The sequence below is a fragment of the Adiantum capillus-veneris genome, chromosome 10 (genome assembly GCF_014529385.1).
Source record: "Adiantum capillus-veneris isolate H3 chromosome 10, ASM1452938v2, whole genome shotgun sequence".
NCBI lineage: Eukaryota > Viridiplantae > Streptophyta > Polypodiopsida > Polypodiales > Pteridaceae > Adiantum > Adiantum capillus-veneris.
Window position 1 is genome coordinate 102,154,674 of NC_140940.1, and position 19,236 is coordinate 102,173,909.

General features: G+C 40.7%; 1 protein-coding gene and 1 non-coding gene across 2 annotated transcripts; one reads left to right on the forward strand and one right to left on the reverse strand.

The window, feature by feature from the left end:
- Nucleotides 1-368: 368 nt before the first annotated feature.
- Nucleotides 369-873, forward strand: LOC147449370 (low temperature-induced protein lt101.2-like). Its single transcript, XM_086521813.1, has 2 exons — nucleotides 369-532; nucleotides 728-873. Exons 1-2 carry the CDS (start codon nucleotides 452-454, stop codon nucleotides 812-814), a joined length of 168 nt encoding a protein of 55 aa, XP_086377939.1. The 5' UTR covers nucleotides 369-451; the 3' UTR covers nucleotides 815-873.
- Nucleotides 874-18,958: 18,085 nt separating this feature from the next.
- On the reverse strand, nucleotides 18,959-19,031 carry TRNAA-AGC (transfer RNA alanine (anticodon AGC)). Its single transcript has one exon. It is a non-coding gene; the product is annotated as a tRNA-Ala (tRNA).
- Between the last annotated feature and the right edge of the window lie 205 nt (nucleotides 19,032-19,236).

The window sequence follows — 19,236 nt, forward strand, 5'->3', positions numbered from 1 at the left end:
CCTTTGTTGTATGGGGAGTACTATAAAACACAGCTTGCTTCTTCCCAAAGCTCATCAAGTCCCAAGCTGAGATATTATTGGTGCCTATCAAATGATTCTACTCATCTGCTCATGTTCCACAACAAAACCCGAGGCAACATCAATCACAACCAACTAACCAAATGCGCTCCAAAATCTATCAGATTATGTACAACAAAGGCCCACCAAGCAAGACTAGTTTAGGTATGAAAAAGAAAGTTTCTACTTCAAAACTTCTCCCCTATTGTGTGTGTCCATGCTCCTATAAAACGAGGGAGCAAATTCTCGGGGCCCACAGTATGAAACGACCAGATAGTTTCTGAGGACAATAAAAGCGACGATCTAACCTGCGGGATACGCCATACAACTTTCCTCTTCACAGCGAAGTCTCACACTAACACACACACACACACACACACACAGACCAAGAAGCATGGGATCTGCAACGTTTGTGGAGGTGATCTTGTCGATTCTGCTCCCTCCAGTTGGGGTATTTCTGCGATATGGTTGCGAGGTATGTCTCTCTCTCTGTGTGTGTGCATGCTTCTCTCTCTCTCTCTCTCTCTCTCTCTCTCTCTCTCTCTCTCTCTCTCTCTGCGCATGCGTGCCTGTGCCTGTGTGTGTGTGTGTGTGTGAGTGTGAGAGAGAGAGAGAGAGAGAGAGAGAGAGAGAGAGAGAGAGAGATTTCACTGAATTTTTTTTTGTGCAGATAGAGTTTTGGATATGCCTTGTGTTGACGCTGCTTGGGTACCTGCCAGGCATCATTTATGCCCTCTACGTGCTTGTGGGTCGATGATGTGCAGACCTTCGTCCTTGTAAATTTGTGCATCCATCTTCTGATTTCCGTCATACAAATGTGTACAGAGAGAGAGAGAGAGAGAGAGAGAGAGAGAGAGAGAGGTGATTTGCAGATCTACATGCTTGAAACTGTCCTTCTCATGTGTGAGGTTAATAGTTCTTAAATAAGGCAACAATTCCTTGCGCCAATTGCGAATGTAGATGCATGGGCTGAGTTCTTAAGTGAAATTTGCCTCTCTCGTATCGCCCTGCCATTGCAGAGATTGTGAGTGCTTAACAATGTCGGCAAAATGTGTGTGTCAGGTTATGGTCCACATTTCCCAGCTAATGTATGGTCTTCCACTTGAAAATTGCGGAAGAGCAAAAGAAAATATATGGGATAAAGAGAGAGAGTAGTAGTGTAAAAATTTGGATATTCTTTGCTCTTTATTTTTGAAAATTTGCTCTCTGAAAAAGCATAGCAAGAAATTGTGTACAATTAGGGAATGATTTTTCCTGATTCTTGGATTTTAAGTGGGACAATGGATTCTACGGAATACAGAAGAGGTTAGAAGCATGCCATAGTATTTTTGTCCTTGTTCAAACGGAAATAGATAACAGAACAGATTATACATGGAATCTTTTCTACAGACAATGTCTTGGAAAGGGAACCTTACAGCTTCTGGATTCATTTTACCCATTTGATGATCGCTGAAGGTGTAGGGATTGGTCTGCTGGGAATGGTCAGCAGCGGACCATTCCCGGCCGTCAAACGCCAAAGCGAGGGCGCCGGCTTAACTGCGATTCAGCTGAGTACAGTCGTCACAGGCAGCGCGTTTGCACGCCACTCCATGTTTTTGGGAAATCATATAACCTGTAGTCAGTTGGCTCACACAAGGAAATGTATGCCAAAGAGTAGGGCTAGCTGAAAGGAGAGGTTGTCATCATGAAAGTGATCCTGGCCAGGCACTGAAAAAGTGACATCTCAGTGGCTGATAATGTGGTCCATGATTTGCAACTCGTTTTGCAAGCTTGTTTTGCAAGCTTCCATGTTGTACATTGCCCATGCCATTTTGGGTCAGCTCTATAGACGTTGGGAGTTTGTGGGGTGCCTAGTTTTTGAGCCTTAGAGCCTCGTCCCACCAAATGGTTATGGGGTTCAATGTCCTCGTTGCGCTCGAGAGGAGAGGTCACGTTGAGTGGTGGTAGAGGTTATCACTCTTCGCATACCCACTCTAGCCATTGTAAAAGAACGAAATTTCACTAGTTTAACTAGACCTTTGCACCGGTTGTACCTTGAAGATTCACCTAGTCCGTGCACCTGCAACATAATTGCTTTCTGGTACCTATAGTGCATACATGTATGGTGCTTTGTAGTCTCTTTGTAGCAATGACGCGGGACGTAGCTCTTAGTGCTTTGTAAGTATGCTATGGAGGGATGTCACATTAGTTTTGACAGTTTGTGGTCACACAGAACAAAGGATCCTCCTCAACAATATAACTTTTTTTCTTATGAATATAGGAAGTACGGAAAGGGATGCTAGACTTTGGGGCTAGTGCATTTTGAAAATGAAACCGATTGCTTTGTGTCTCAATGTCCACGTTTTGGGAAAGCTCTTAAAACAAGCTACGTTGGGAGATTATGGGGTCTAGCGCTTGAGCCTTATTGCTCTACAAGCATGATGTGGGGGAATTCGTCACATCAATTTGTGGTCACACAAAGTAAAGGGACCTCCTCGATAATAGTACTTTTTTGTTATTAATATTATGGAAAGGACCGCCAGATTGTACTTTTTAACTCTAAGATCGTCCGTGAAAAAAATATCACAAACCCTTTTTGCTATTGTGCTTGGAACGTGCTTGTTTTGGTAGTCGAGATTATGATGAAAGGACCATCAAATCACATCCACTTTTACTTTAAAAGAGCAAATCGGAACACTAAATGTTCAGCCATAAAACTTCAATGCTCACACAAGCATAATTCTCAATCAAAACCCAAACCTCTTTGGTGGTATCATGTAGCTTCGCCTCCAATTACATAGTCGCAGCATCCTACAGTTGTAAACCTCTTTGGTGGTATCATGTAGCTTCGCTTCCAGTTACATAGCCGCAGCATCAAACAGTTGAAACGAATACACAAGCTTCTACCTTCACGAAGACCATTTGATGAGTGGTATCATGTAGCTTCGCTTCCAATTACATAGCCGCAGCATCAAACAGTTGAAACGAATACACAAGCTTCTACCTTCACGAAGACCATTTGATGAGTTTTTAGAGATTTAAGAGATTCTAAATTGAAGCCCACACACCATTTTGATAAGGGTAAACCCTAATTCACTCTCTCATAAGTTCAGATACAAAATTGCGAAGAGGTGGGACTGCAACACACATAGATTGGGCAATAATGGAAGCTATTGAATAGTATTGATAAATGGCAGGTTTATTTTATGAAAAGTTCCCTTCTCTCCCTTTCCCACGGCATTATGAGCTGATGTGTCAATTTTTGGGCCATTTTGCCACTTTGAACTAAAACTAGGCCATTTTCAATTCATTTTTGATTCAGAAAATGTTATTTTTGAGGCGAAAAATCCCAAATGGAGTCAAGAAAATCTCTAAATTTGAGGGATCACTCGCATAAGCATAAAAAGCATAATAAGCATGATTTTTAATCAATATATCATTTTGGGTCACTTTCCATGCAATTCTGCAACGGCGTCTGTTAGTTGCTATTTATGGCAGTTTTTGCTCGCATCAGTCTTTGTAGGCGAGATGAGTGTGCCACCATGAAACACTTGGACTATGTACATTGCCAAAACAAATTAGGCATCTTATCTAGTGAAAAAGCACGCAAATGAGCCACATCCAGGGCCACGACTCCCCGGATAGCTATGTATATGATAGCGATTGCAGTAGCCACTTTAGTATATATCACGATATGTACATTATTGTTTTTCTTTCCATGCATCGAGAAGTGTCAAAAGTGAGGTGAATGTTTTTATTTCACACTATGTACGTGCCACGACACGACACTGTTGAGGGAAAAGGTTTTGACTGAGTGCTATTGTCCACCTGTTTTACGGGTGACTGCAGCATCGATACCACCTTGAAATATGTGGTGTGTTACTTCTTTGGGTTGAGACTCAAGAAGGTCAAGTTTGACGAGCATAAAGTACAAGGATTGTTCCAGCCTTTACCCATTTTTACCTCCTCTTGGGAAAGTATTGCTATGGATTTTATTTTTGATCTCCTGAAGACAGAGTGGGCATGATGACATTTGGACTCTCATCGAGAGATTTAGTAGGCAAGCTCACTTCATTCCAATGAAGTAAACAATCAAGCCGGATCATTTAGCGAGACTGTTCATTGCTTAGAATTTTAGATTACATGGCATGCGTGAGACAATAGTCTCCGACAGAGATCCCTGATTTACAAGTTTGTTTTGGAAGGCTATTTGGGAGAACATTGGCGCATGATTGCAGTTCTTGTTATCTTTCCACATGCTGACAGATAGGCAATCTAAGATTGCAAATTCAGTCGTACTGGATTTATTGAAGTCTTACAAATCTGATCAGAAGACTTAATGGGAAAATTTTTTGCCCTTGGTGGAATTTGCCTACAATAACACGATCCACTCTTCGATAGGGAAGGCGCCATTTGAGATCATTGAAGGTGCTCCGAAGGTTCCATCCTTCCTTAACACGAAAGATAAGATTTTCGAAGCCAACCAATACACGAAGGACTTGGATGTTGCATTTGCCAAGGTTCGGGACGCTTTAGCAAAATCTCACGAAAGACACAGGAAGTCAGCAGATTGACACTGCTGCGATTTGAAATCAAAGGAAGATGATTGGGTGCTCTTACGTTTTGAGAAGGCACGCCTAAGAAAGAAAAAGAGAAAAGAGCGGCTTTTTCCAAAGCTTAGCATGAGGTACTGTAGCCCTTACCAGATAAAAGAAAAGATAAATGATGTCTTCTTTAGAGTGAAGCTGTCCGATTGGGTGCTCTTACGTTTTGAGAAGGCACGCCTAAGAAAGAAAAAGGAAAAGGAGCGGCTTTTTCCAAAGTTTAGCATGAGGTACTATGGAAGATTTACAATGCATTTCATGTGAGTCTGTTGAAGCCTTTTAAAGGCGATGTGCTCGATGATGTGGACCTAGATGAGTAACTCGAAGTGGAGGAAAGCGAGGAGATACTGGTTCTAGAACAAATATTGGCACACAAGGTCAGAAAGATAAAAGGTAAAGTGATTACGCGCGTCTTGGTTAAGTTCAAGAGCTATCATGCATTGGATGCGAAGTGGATGGAGGAGGAGGACCTAGCAAATATTTTGGAACTATACCTTGAAGCATTCCGTTTTTCATAGTCTAATGCGATCGACCCCGATTGCAGCATGGGTGAATCTAGTGTAGTGGGTTTACACAAGAGGGGAGTCACACCGCTCCTTTGTCAATGGATTATCACGATTTTGATTAGAGTCATTGATGTCTTCTTTGGGTTTCAAGGATAACATTTATTCTTATGTGAGTGAAATGGAAGGAAAAAAAATCTATTACAGGGTCATTATCCATGGTCTATGCATGACCTAATTCTTAAAATAAAACAAAAATATAGACGTCCAAACTAAGGTCGTACCTAATGAAAGGCAAAATAAAATGATTTATTGAAGTATTTATCTCGGCCAACCTAAGAGGGTCCAAAATTCTGCGAATTCGTTGACACTGCAACTTAGTACTAGCAATTATGTGTACCTTTTGCCTTGCAATGGGAATAAAAGGATCATACAAATTCTCGTGATTTATGAAAACTACTTGACTATTCTAAAGGTTGATCTTACAAAAAAAATACACAAGTCTTTCTCTGTGGGGGTACCAAAATTGAGGCGGTCCGGAGCGGGTAACAAGAGAGGCGACCTTTAAACACCCCTCAAGGTTCCCGTGTTGCTCAATTGGGGCTAACAACCGCAAGCAAAAAACACCAACAACAAACCTACAACCAAACAAGTGAAGGGCACCACTTAGTTATGGTATGCGAAGTAGGACGCAAGAAGAGAGATTTTGTCACACCTAAGAAGATGCGCCACAAAACACACACAAGCAATCTCACACCAAGACACACACCAAATGGAGTAGAGAGAGCTAGAGCAAATGGGAGCGAGAGAGAGGAATGGAACTTATGTAATACCTTGTCTATCTCTTGCAAATGGAGATAGTTCGTTATGATGCTATCATAGAGCTTGTACAAAGTTAACTCAATGCTTAGTAAATGCTAAACATTGCCAACAAACACACACACACACACTGTCTTAGGGTGTGGGAGACCTCTCACCACAATACGCTTTTACAATGGACACAAAATTGGCAATGAAAACACACTAAAACACTTTTTCATACAAGATCAAATGATAGAAACTAAAAATGCACAAATCACCTTGAATTCACCAAACCGTATTGCACAAGTGGAAGGACGAAGATTTGAACGTCGAATCACATCTTTGATGCACCAAAACTCAATTTGTTAATGATGGAGGAACAAATACAATGGTGGTTTTGGGATTTTGAACTTGCGCTCTCTCACTTGCAATGTGTAGCTTGAGAGCTTCTCTCACACCAAAAGTGAAGCTCACAAAGTGGTTGCGACGCCTAAGTCTCTCCTTATGCATAGAGTGTTGGAGTGTTATGTGATATATTGGAGGTTGTTTTACAAGAAGAAGAGGGGCCTATAGATAGGTTAGAGACCCTCATTAAGATTATTTGGAAATTCTAATTTACAAGCTAACAAATCAAGATTATGATTTTTTTGAATATCAAAACATTGCGGGCCTTCTTTGTTTGCTTGAGTCATGGATATGGGCTCAAAAGAGAGTATTATTGGTAGTAGAAAAAGTGAAAGTAGAGTTTTAAGGAAGGAGAGAGAGAGAGAGAGAGAGTTACTATGTACATATCTTGAGGGGAGGTGTTTTTTATGGTTAGGTCAATGACTATTTTTGTGTTAGTATATTAGTAATTAGTGTTAGTAATCACTAGAAAGTTAATGATATATTTACAATGGGTAGAATGAGGTGGATGATTGAAGTAAGATGGTTGAATGAAGTGAGGAAATACTTGTGATGGTGAAGCTTGAAGAAGGACTTACTTGTGTAGATTCTCAAAATGACTATCGATCCTCTTCTTCTTTTTCTCTTCTTTATGCCACCGCCGCCAAGGTTGATTATCGCGATGAAAATGATAATTTGGTTGATGAGATCTCTCAATTTGTAGAGGTTAAGCATAGTTTACATGCTGAATTTTATGTATAAAGAGGAGGAGTAAAATGGAATTGTACTTTGGAAGTAATAGGGAGAGGCATAGAGATGGTGTATATATATGTAGAGCTCATATGAGAGCTATGAAAGTAAGAGGGGAGGTTAATAGTGAAGAAGGTGAGAGAAACCATAGAAGGTACACGTTTGAGTGAGGGATTGAAAGGAATGAGTGTGTGTGTGTGTGGAAGTAAGAAAAGAGGTGAGAGAAGAATATGAGTTACTTTGTGAGAAAAGTGTGCAGACTGTGGTCCACTCAAAAAATCCTAGCTCATTCGTGTTGCTTCAAAAATTACCAAAATATTTGAGGTGGTTCTTCAGCTCTTGGTCCACATTTTATCTTTTCACCACCACTTCAATTTTGGAGTGGAGACGGATATAAAAAATCCCACCAAAATACCTGTTTTTTTTCACAAAAAAGTCTTCAGTGGTCCCTTTTGTTGAATTTGTATATGGATCCAAAGGTGAACCTCTCCTTGAATTAGAGCATGATCTAATTAATTCTTAAGGGTTTGAAAATATGCATGGTTGTGGATTATGCATAAATATAATATATGTATATGATGGAAAAAAACAAGCTAGTATATATAAACAATTTATGGAATCTAAAATAGTGTGGGTTATATATATAAACAATAAATATATAAAAATATAGGGAATCAAATGAAGACAACCCTCATTTGTTTTATTGATGTATATTTATTTACATGAGGTAAGAAAGAGTACCTGTAGGAAATAGGGATTTAGTGAAAGGTAATGACTGATGGCGGAAGGTATTTTTGAGGTTTTTCCTTGAAGTGGACACACACCAAAAACAAGATAAGTTTGCATGAAAATATTTTTATATGGAATTAAGAGTATGCAAAATGGTAAGAAAAATTGTGGTAATGGTGAGTCAATATACATAGCATACATAGGCAAATAATACACACAAATGGACCATAATATATCTTATTTTTTGAATTTATTTAATTTTTTTGGCTCAACTAGCCCAAATTACTAGTTAGTTGAGGGTTTTAAAGAGATATGAAAATTTTTTTCTAACTCACACACGCTTATGTACAGTGAAAGGGTGAGGATAACCATAGTGTTTGAGTGATTTTGATAGGGTGAGGTAACTCACTATGACAACTATGAAAAGCCGAAAAACGGCTATCAATGGCAATAACGATAAGGATGGCTTAATTATGAAAATGGAATAGATGGACAAAGGAAAGTCAATAACAAGCCTTAATCAGCGACATTCCACATGAGAGAAACGACTTGCCAACATTATAGTAGTCTCAAGATAATTATCTGGCTATCTTGATGTGCAAATTCCATTTGTTCTCACAAATTGAGATCGTAGACCATGACAAGAGCTTGCATAAATGAGAAGGAATAGGTCATGGGAACTAAAGAGAAACCAAATGCTTGTCTTGATAGGCTTAAGAAGAAAATGGTTGCAATACCACAATAGTTTCTTCATGCTTTAAGTTCTCCCCTAGCTTACATTGAAGGTGTTTTCAACAATAGGTGGCTCATTAAGGATCCATGAGAACAATCTAAATTGAGACATAGGATCTCTCCAGAGTTGTTGGATTCTACCTTGAGCTTATAGAATCTATAACTACATGTTGTAATACCAAAGTATTCCATAGCACAAATTGTTATTGTAATAAAGAACAAGGATATATACGACCAAAAAAGGAAAAAAGGGAGATTGAGGGGGAAGGGAATTAGCCTCTCAAATGAGGATAATAGTAGCCATGATTGGGTGATATTTTTCTTAAGGTTTTCCATAGAATCTAGAAGCTAACATGTTAAATGAAGAATATTAGAAAAGCAACACGAGCATGCGAACATTGCAACCAAAATCTAAAAAAAAAAAAAAAAAAACCCTTTGCGTTAGCTATGAATCGGTCTAACATCAAGGATAGTAGAGTCCATGTTTTATCATGTAGGGATGTTTGTTGGGGTAAGCCTTTAGCTAACACCCTATATGATACCAACCCATAAAGCCAAGCAAAGTAGCACGCATCCTTATTGCATACATATCACCTCCTACATAGAGTTCCCTAAACAAGATTGGTGTGGCCATGTTCTAGAATTAGTGCTAGTTCCAAAAACTACTACCAATACCTTGAGTCAAGGCATTCACTTTTCAAAACGTGTATCATATCATGTGATTTAGCCACAAAGGATTATTAATAGTCACACATGTATACTTTTATGTATACGTTAGAGGGGGGAGGATTTTTTAAAAAACAAGCCAGTAGTGTAAATATAACATGTACATTGGGGTATTATTGATAACATCTTGAATGCATGTGATATAGGGAGCTTTTGATGAGTGACCACCCTACGCTCCTTGACTACATCTTACGACAACAATTTGGCATAACACTTTCTTTGAAAGGATACACAACATTTGTCATATGCATTATAGCGTTTCTTGTGTTTCTCTCTCTCTCTCTCTCTCTCTCTCTCTCTCTCTCTTGCTCTCTCTCTCACTCACTCACACACACACACACACACACACACACACACACACACACACACACTCTGCACTCAAAGTGTTCACCCTTACAATTATTTTGGTACTTGTTTTGTAAAAAATTGGACCCATACATAGAAAGAGATTAGGGCACCCAAAGATGGAGAGGGAAATGGGAAACAAACCGGGCACACAAAGCAATGGCCTCTCTATAGCCGAGGGTACTCACAACACCCCACTCCTCTCCAATTCACCTTCAAACTTTCACAATTTAAATCACAAATAATTGGCACGGCCTGACAACACACACATGAGCTCTTGGACATTCCGCAACCACCGTACCAAACCTGATTTGATTACACACCACACACACGTAAAATTTCTCTCTCTCTCTCTCTCTCTCTCTCTCTCTCTCTCTCTCTCTTTCTACACCACACAAGTTACGACTCGGGAAGAACAGGCGCACAACGAGGAGAAAAAAAATGAATAGGTAGAGAAGTGAGGGCAAGAAATTGATAGAAAAAGGATCAAAAGAGTGGACTTTGTTTTCCTACTCCAAGCTTGATTACAATTGGTGCTTCTTCTTCTTCTTCCTCTCTCTCTCTCTCCACAAGGGTTGTCCACCACAATTGCAAAAAAATCAGCCTCTTATGGGCTCCCCTGCTAATTTGAGTTCTCTCTTTCTTTTTTAGCAAGTGTACGCCCTATTTTTGGCTTAGCAACATGTGTGTCCCTCCTTTTCTAGCCACCTTGGGGCTCAAAGCATGCGAGAGTCGCCTCTTGCGGGGGGGGGGGGGGGGGGGGGGATGTCACGGCGTTGTGACAAGGCCGTGTGACACCCCTCCCTCATAAAAAAATGGTTTTTTCCTCAAGGTGTGTAGGAACGTGGACAAGAACAACACATCACCATCATCTTAGAGGGTCACCAAACGGCCCCCTCCACCCAAAAACGCTGCACAGAGTTGTGAGAAATTCCCGGTGTGCTCCCGCCATAGCTCACCACACATGGATCTCCTTATGCTCCCTTTATGCACATTGAAGGGCTCACGATCGAGCCAAAATAGCCCGCCTCTTAGAGTCCCAACCTTGCATGTGGGAGAAACCCTTGCCACGTGGAAGCCACAAAGGGGTTCCCCTCCAAGCCTCTCCAAAAACTCAGAAGTTCCACTTTAACAAAAAACTTTTATCAAAAGCCTACCAGGCTATGCATCAAGCCCTTCAGGATAGCTATGTCGCCCGACGGGCTATAGTGATGTATTGACGGGCAAATCCCATCGGACCTCCAGGTTCCCTTCAAGTCACCATGCCATTTTCTATGAATGTGAAGACTTGTGAATTGAGAATTTTGTTAATTAACAGTGTGATCCCAAAAATGAACACGTGATCACATTAATTATGCACATTTTTATAGGACTAATGTACAGTTGCATCTCTATGGCTACAGAGATATGGATTGGGTTGGTAGTACATACAATTGTAGACCTACCAGTTTATTCATGTTTTCACTAGAGCCCCCCATTTTATTCACAATTATCTTTCCCTTCACCTCAAAGCTTCCGAGGTATCCTCACAAGCAAGACAAAAATTTTGGTATAAATCTTAGCCTAATTTCATAAGTTCTTTATTTTCTTTGTATTTAAGTTGGTATATTGTTTTTAATATTTTTTGTATATTCAAAATTATGCTAATCTTGCTTTTCACGGAGCATTGGTCCTATTATTGGACTGGAAGTGTTGTTGTGAAAGGCTAGATGAGCAAAAGCACTGTTTTACAACGTGCCAATTGAGTCACTTTGGCATTGGTTCTATTTTGGACTGGAAGTGTTGTTGTTGAACATAGCTGGCTACGTTCAATTTATAGGTAGTTCTATCAGGCTTGTTCAGGCTAGTTTGGTGTTGATGTTGACATCAGCTCTACTACTAGGTTGGAGGTGTCGTTAGTTCCATCGAATGATGCCCTGGTTTTTAGACTAGTTTCAATGTTACTTTCGACATCATCTCTATTATTGGGCTTGAGATGTCATTAGTCTCATTGAATGATGCCCTGCTTTTTAGGCTAGTTTGGTGTTGCTTTTGGCATCAACTCTACCATTGGGCTGGAGATGTCATCAGTTTCATCAAATGATGCCCTAATTTTTAGGCTTAGTTTGGTGTTTCTTGGCATCAACTGTACTATTTGGTTGGAGGTGTCACTAGTCGCATTGAATTATGCTGTGCATTTTTAGGCTAGTTTAGTTGTGGTCTTGGCATCAGCTCTACTACTAGGCTGGAGGTGTCATTACTCCCATTGATTGATGCCCTACTCTTTAAGCTAGTGTTATCTTTAATAATAAATGAAGTTTATATTTGTTATAAAATTTCAAGTTATGTTGTCTTTAAAAATCACAAATGTTATCATTGTAGCATAGATGGATCCTATTTAAACAAAGGAGTTGAAAACAAAGATCAGAACTCTCATGGTCACATTGTGAAGGATTGGGGTGTTGGCCTCTAGAACACCTCAAACCAACATCAAGAAAAGAGGATGAAGAGAATAGCTCTCTCAAGATAATGTGGGCTGATCTTCTCTCACAAATTTTGACAGCCTCACTCGCACTCAGCATCGACTAGCTTCGACTAGCTTACCTCTACACCGCGACAACTCACACTATACTTGAATGCACTAAAGGAAGCAAGGGAATTGAGGATGCTCATCAAATTGAACACAATTATGACCTCGTTGGTGTTTTCTAGGAAGATTACCAGTTTGGTGAGCGGCTTCTTAGGGTGGGTGATTGGTCCCTTGATGTCTCCTTCATTCAAAGCCTCAGAATCCACTTTGCACTTCTCGTGGCCAAGACGAGTTTGAGTGACGTGTGCTTGAACTTGGCAGATGCTACCTCGCATTGGCAGTTGAATTTTTTTTGGGCTGATTAGTGATCCAAGCGTGTCTCTTGCGGACTTTAGTTGATGCATGTCAATTGTCATCTCTCTAGAACTTTTATTGGAAGCCGTTTCTCAAGTGAGTGAAGTATCTCCTTGATGTCTTGAAAGCATTCAATTGCACCCTTTTCTTGGTCAGATGCATCATTAGCATCATTCTCCATTCTGTCCATCATTTCATGAGCCTTATCCATGATGGGAAGAATAGCATTTTAAGTGTTGAAAGTACCAAGTAGCTATGAGACAAAAACCATTTAGGTGCTTGCATTCAGTGCTCCAATCCGAGCAATTGCAATAGTTGGCTTGCAAACTAACATTATACCACTGATTTGGGATACTTGTCCCGAGTATTTTGAAATGTAATGTCATTTCATTGACAACCACTGTCGTGATTGGTCTAGCATATACCTTTGCAAAATTCACTCTCCCTCTTGAATCTTGCTAGTATGTTTTTGGGAGCAACCTTGAAGCCAGAGAGCTGCACACATCAAAATTGTGAACATGCATGTCGTTCCATAGAAAAAATGGCATACACTTACTAGAATATGATCTCTATATGAATTTAATTATACCTATTTCTTGCTTTTGCATAAAAAACCTAAGCAAGGTTCCACCCATCTGATTTCCCGTCTTGGAATCATCCACGAGTGCATGCATTAGGTCCACAATAGATCGATTGATGTGTGCTTACAATAGAGTGTACTTGATATATTGCCATAATCGTTCTACCAAGTTTGTGGTGTCACATTACCATAGGAAAACAACCTTCCAAATTTTGGCAAATAAAACTTTCCGCACTACCCATTAGTGACATAGCGCACCACATTTGGAAGGTTTGAGTATCAATCAAGTAGTTGTTGATATAGATCATCAAAGTACATATCACTTGGACATTGCATGAGATTTGACATTTCCATGTATAGATCTCCTCGTAACTCTTTTGGAACCTTCAAGCATAAGAGAGAACATTGAAAAATAAAAAATTTAGACATTGAACACCTTGGGAAAGGTAAGGAGCCTTTACTTGTGGAGTGAGATTTTCCATCCATGCTTTCTTAGCATGAAACCAACATAGAATAATGTGACATGCAATTGGACGGCGTAGCCCTTCTACTAGCATTTCCCAACAATGTGGATCTTGATCGATCACATTTGAAAAGGCTTCTAGTTCCTGTTGTGACTTGTCAATGACGAGTGCAACAGGTCGAATGCATCCCATTCTTGCAAATATTATGTTGAGTGTCACCTCCAAAGAAACAAAATCATGATGTGCCCCTGTATCTGTTGTGCATAACATGAACCATAATGGGATGCCTTGTCCAAGTTGGTTGGGTAATACTACTGCAAATAAGGAGATCAAACACATTTGCCTTGAATGTGCTATCAATCACCCATGAATTGTTGGGAAGAGAGTTGCATAGCCAAATGTAGCATCCAATCATCTTGTAGAATTAAAATGAATGGTTTGTCCTTTGGATTTTGTGCGGTTGGATTATAAGGCTGGACATAGACCACCTGCGTACATAGAACATGTCAATAAAATACTAGCAAGATATTGATGGAGAGAAAGATGTAGATTTACAATCTTTTTTTGTTTTTGTAAAGTTGTAAACTCACTATGCATGATTGCCCAATCATCATTAGGGATTCTACCTATACACACGACCATGATAAATAAAAGCAGTGATATACACCTCAATAATGGCAAAAAAATAAGGTTGAGCCTACCTTCAATGCATTCTTGATAGGACAACATTTGAACCTCCTTCGGAATCATAAAGAACTGAAATATGATTTGATGAAGCATGGCAACTCTTTCCGTTTGATACCTTTCCTTAGCTAGTGACAATTGTGCAACATGACAAGAGCTACCAATATCAAATAAATCCTCAACACAACATTTCACAATAGATGGGTGTACTGGCAAATTATACAAATCACTTCTACTACCCGGGACATGGCCATCATGATTAGGGTAAATCTGTATAGTAACCTCATCTTTACCATCACTACTTTGCACTTGAACTTTGAATGGACAACCACATTTTTTTGATGTTCTAATTCTCTTCTTCTTTGAACCGTGATGCTCTGACTTTCCACCTCTATGAAAAATGTAGTCAATCACAAGAGTTGTACAATGCTGCTTCCTTGCAGATTGCACCATAGCTAGTCTTACTTTGTGCTCAATCATTAGTTGCTCTAGTTGAAAACCCAAATTGGTTTTGAATGTACTTATTACCTATGATGGAACCATGTTAAGATCAAACTTACATTGAGACGCCACATTAGTCTTCTTTTGATGGGTACATCCACAAGAGTTGACAAAATCTAGGATATGGGAATCCCATAGCGACGGGAATCAATGCACCATGTGGATTTCATTGTATCAAGTGTGTTGGCAAGATCTCTATGACAAGATGAGCCATCTATGTGATGCCCACCCTCAACAATGGTTTGCCAAACGTCCACACACGTGATTCTCATGGATGGGTTGAGTTTGAGACAAATATAAAGTGAACCATTTTCTTCTTCTCTTAATCAAAATTTCTCTTTCATTTTGCACCACTTCTTAAGATCAAGCATCCCTCTATGATCAATCATTTTGAGTGTATGCAAATATCCTCATTGAGTGATGTGATCATTAAACTATATGCATCTCTATCAAATGACAAGTACCTGAAAGATATATGTTGAGTCACATCCACTGACATGGAGTCCTCAACGCTAGCATTATCAAGGTCCAGTTCATTTTGTGTATGTTTGTGTGCATCATCATCTTCTTCACTTGAGCTAGTATAGGAGCTTCCCTGGATGCTAAAGTCGTCATCCACATCATCCGTTTCAACATACCACTCCATGACCACAATAGAGAAGAGCGGAAGAGGGAAAGAAAAAAGGGAAAAAGTATTCAGTCGAGGTGTAAGTAGAAGGAGAGAAGGAAAAAACCACACCGCATCCCACCCGAGTTTACAGAACATCCCGAATTTACCATTTGTCAATGTAAGTTCTTCTTGTGCTTGATGCCTCACACTACCTCCAAAATGATCATAATGTGAGGTTGTGAGAATATTCTTGCATTTAATGACCACATTTTCTCACTTTTCAGGCTCTTACTTCCAAAAAAATAGTATTATATCATCATTTATTAGCACCTCCCCCCTCACCTGAATTTATCAATTTTCCCAAATTTACTATTTTTCTTGAATTTTTTACTAATCGCCGTTCGCGAAAATCGATAGCCCTGCAATGTGGCCTCCGTCTGTTAGCGCCCTTAAGTCTTTCTCTCTCGTCATAGCTCTGAGCTGCATGCGATGCTCTTTTCCACTTCATCAAGCATAGGCATTGCATTCGCAAGGCAGCTTGAATTTACTTGAGTTTCCCCCCTATTCCCTCCTATGGCTCTAGCCGCTCCTGCTTCCTTGCACTCCCAAATTTACTTTGATGCACCTTCACTGCCTCATTCAAGTCTTCTCAAGCTTTACCTTCGCTTTAGGTTGAGCATGGGAAATACGCTCATTTAAAATCAGAAGGCAGGGTCACGTGCTACGAGGAGAGGGGGGCTGCGTGAGAGGGAGACAATGGACCGTTGATTGCATTGAAGCCATCGTCAAGCTCAACCTTAAGTGTGCTTGTAAAAAAATCTTCAAATTGCAAGAGGATGACACCCCGCAAAGCTCCACGATGTTGTCACTCGAGCATGTGTGTACAAAAAGCCTCAGTACCCGCAAAGATTGGAGCTATGAACAAGGCATTAAAGGGAACATCCAATCGTGCTTGTAAAGCAAAACGAAGCCTCATGAAGAGGAGAGGCGAGTCTTCCTCTTCGCATTCACAACTCGATGTTGATGCATACGAAACGAAGATCATGGTATGATCGACACACCTCTTCCTCAATCTACATTTTTGAGAGAAAGAACATTGTGAAATATGATGTGATTAAATTGATTCTTTTTTGGTTTTATGTATATATTGGATAGAGAGCGGGCACATCCCACATTGTTCGAGACGAATACTTGTATGTAGGTTTTTGTTATCCAAGTGTTTCAACTTTCAACTATGACATTTGTACGGTTTTGTTGTTTTTATGCATGGCATTCTCAATCTATCCAATACAATCAATGTGGGATTTTGATTCTTGCCCTCTAAGAAATTTTAATAGAGTTATTTAACCTTGCATGACACTAATTTCTCCCCTGGAAGGTGACCTTCAATGTTCACACCACTTTCAATTGTAAATGCTATGGTGGGTAGAACAATGTGGAATTCATCATTGTGCGAGCACCATAGCAATAGAGAGTGAGTAGAACAAGTAGAGTGTACTCAATATAATGAAATGAAACTTGCTTGATCGAATGAAAATGAGAGAGAATTAGAAGTTTAGCATAGTGACCTTATATAGGCTCTAGATAGAAGGTATATGCACCACAAATGGTAAATGGCAAGTAGCATGTGGCTATAATGAGTAGCATGTGTGCGTAGCATAAGAAGCATGTGTTAGGGAACTTTATGTAAGAGATTGAATCCATGCACATAGGTCCATGCATGCTAGTATGCTTGACTTTAGGGATGTGTCACATATAGAGTGTAAGCTAAAGGCTTACCCCATGATCACATACACATTCAATAGGTTATCAATAATATCCCAATGTACATGTTATATTTACACTACGTGCCTATTTAATTTAAAAAAACCCTCCCCCCTCTAACGTATACATAAAAGTATACATTTGTGACGATTAATAATCTTTTGTAGCTAACTCATATAATATGATACATGCTCCCTAATATTATTCCTGCCAAATAGCAAGTCACCCTCCAAAGTAGTACTAGAACAAGCACTAACCAAGATAATCTGGTCGATGTGGAAGTGAGCTATTAAGTAGATCTTGGAGTTCAATCTAGGGCCAACCATAACAATAACCAAAAGCAAAGGGTCATACAAGATTGTGGTTTACATGCAAGGTCAATTGCCCTATTTGACAACCTTGAAGCTCTTGATGGGAAGATTTTTCCTATGTTGCTCCATTTTGGGCATGGAGGGATGCAATCCGTAGTCGTCAACAAGATTGAGCCGTAGCATAAAACTTAGCGCAAATAACCCTTAGGTTGACAGGGTTCTCTACAATCCTGTGTACCAGAAAGTGGTGCCAATAGAGCAAAACCTTTTGCAGCCCAATTAGAGGTTGGTTTTGACAACACTAATTGAATGCATCTGACGGTGTGGAAAGCCCTTCTTTCCTGCACTAGCCGCGAAGACACCCACGTTTCAATGCTCTTTCATTGGTCCCGACTCTAGTTATTTTTAGGGGGTTGTCTCTCACAACTTATTACTAGCCCCCACACTCTATAGAAGAGGAGGTGGCCAAAGGAGCAACACGGAGACACCCACATTTCGATACTCCTTCATTGGTCCCGAATCTGCTTATTTTTAGAGGGTCGTCAGTCCACGCAATGGACCCCAACCAAGCACTAGTGTGTATACCCCATAGAAGAGGAGGTGGCCAAAGAAGCTGTAGAGATGGCGATGACGATAGCAAGGTGGTGGCCTTAAGTAGTTCCTACAAATACCATAGCATGTGGGAAGCCCAAAAAGAGATAACTAGAGAATCTCTCTAAAAGTTAAACAAACTAGTACGACCGACAAGCTTCACCCGGCTCTCTCTCTTTCTCTCTCTCTCTCTCTCTCTCTCTCTCTCTCTCTCTCTCTCTCGTGTGCTCAGAGGTTGCAGGGAATACTGTCGGAGGAAGGAGGTTCCGCCACGTGTGGGGGGGGGGGGGGGGGGATCCCCTCGTTTATAAGTGACACGGGGTGTGAGTGGAGGGATCGACGGTAGGCGCACAATCGACGTCGCGTGGGTTTGAGGCCGTCGGATCTCCACAGCAAGGGGGGGGGGGGGGGGGGGGGGGGGGGCAAGACTTATATAGCTATGGAGTCGCTTTACCTGCAGTGGCACACGATAGGTGGGTTGGATAAGGGTGATGAGTGTGGGCGGGGAGGTCTCGGGTTGGAGGCTCAACGGCTGGCGGGGAACCGTAAAATTTTTGCCACGTTGTTGATAAATCAACGGTAGATGGACACGGAACCGTTGATCCCTTCATTCGAAACCCGTGTTCTTATCAGCAAAAGGGGGGGGGATCCCTCCCCCTTTTATAATAGTATCACAAATATTGTTAGAGAGCCACGTCAGATCAGAGATGAATGAATGCCCAGAAGTTATGAAGCCACATCACATGAGCAGGACGCTAAGGCCAAGGAAGACGAGCCTGTGTCTGAGGAGGAGCATAAGCTTGTCAAAATCAAAATCAGTGTTAGTTTCAGGGAGCGAAGCTATAACACGAAGGGAGTTGGCGCCCGCTTCTCACAAGGTCCCAAAGAATCGCCAGACAAAAAGAACAAAGATCCTCCACATGCAGCTCAGGAAAACCAATGGCAGCCTGGCTTGCGCTATACCCCTGCCACCCTCCTTGTGGAGATGCGGGGTATCGATCCCCGTACCTCTCGCATGCTAAGCGAGCGCTCTACCATCTGAGCTACATCCCCGTTGCTGACAAAATCTTGCTGTAAAATATCTTAGAAATTATCATCTCCTCTCATGCGTCTGAAACCCAAACTGTTGAAGTTTGGGGTTTCTACAACGGTTTTTTATTTGCCATCCCCTACAATTTACTCCTCCACCAGCCTACGAGGGCTCTCCCATAAGGCCCCTATGGAGTTTCCGCCAACGGCCACTTAGAGCATTCCCCAT

Excerpts from the sequence above, each read along its gene's own strand:
- LOC147449370 (XM_086521813.1), top strand. The coding sequence starts at position 452 with ATGGGATCTGCAACGTTTGTGGAGGTGATCTTGTCGATTCTGCTCCCT. Across the intron at positions 533-727 it reads TTCTGCGATATGGTTGCGAG|ATAGAGTTTTGGATATGCCT; the intron begins GTATGTCTCTCT and ends TTTTTTGTGCAG.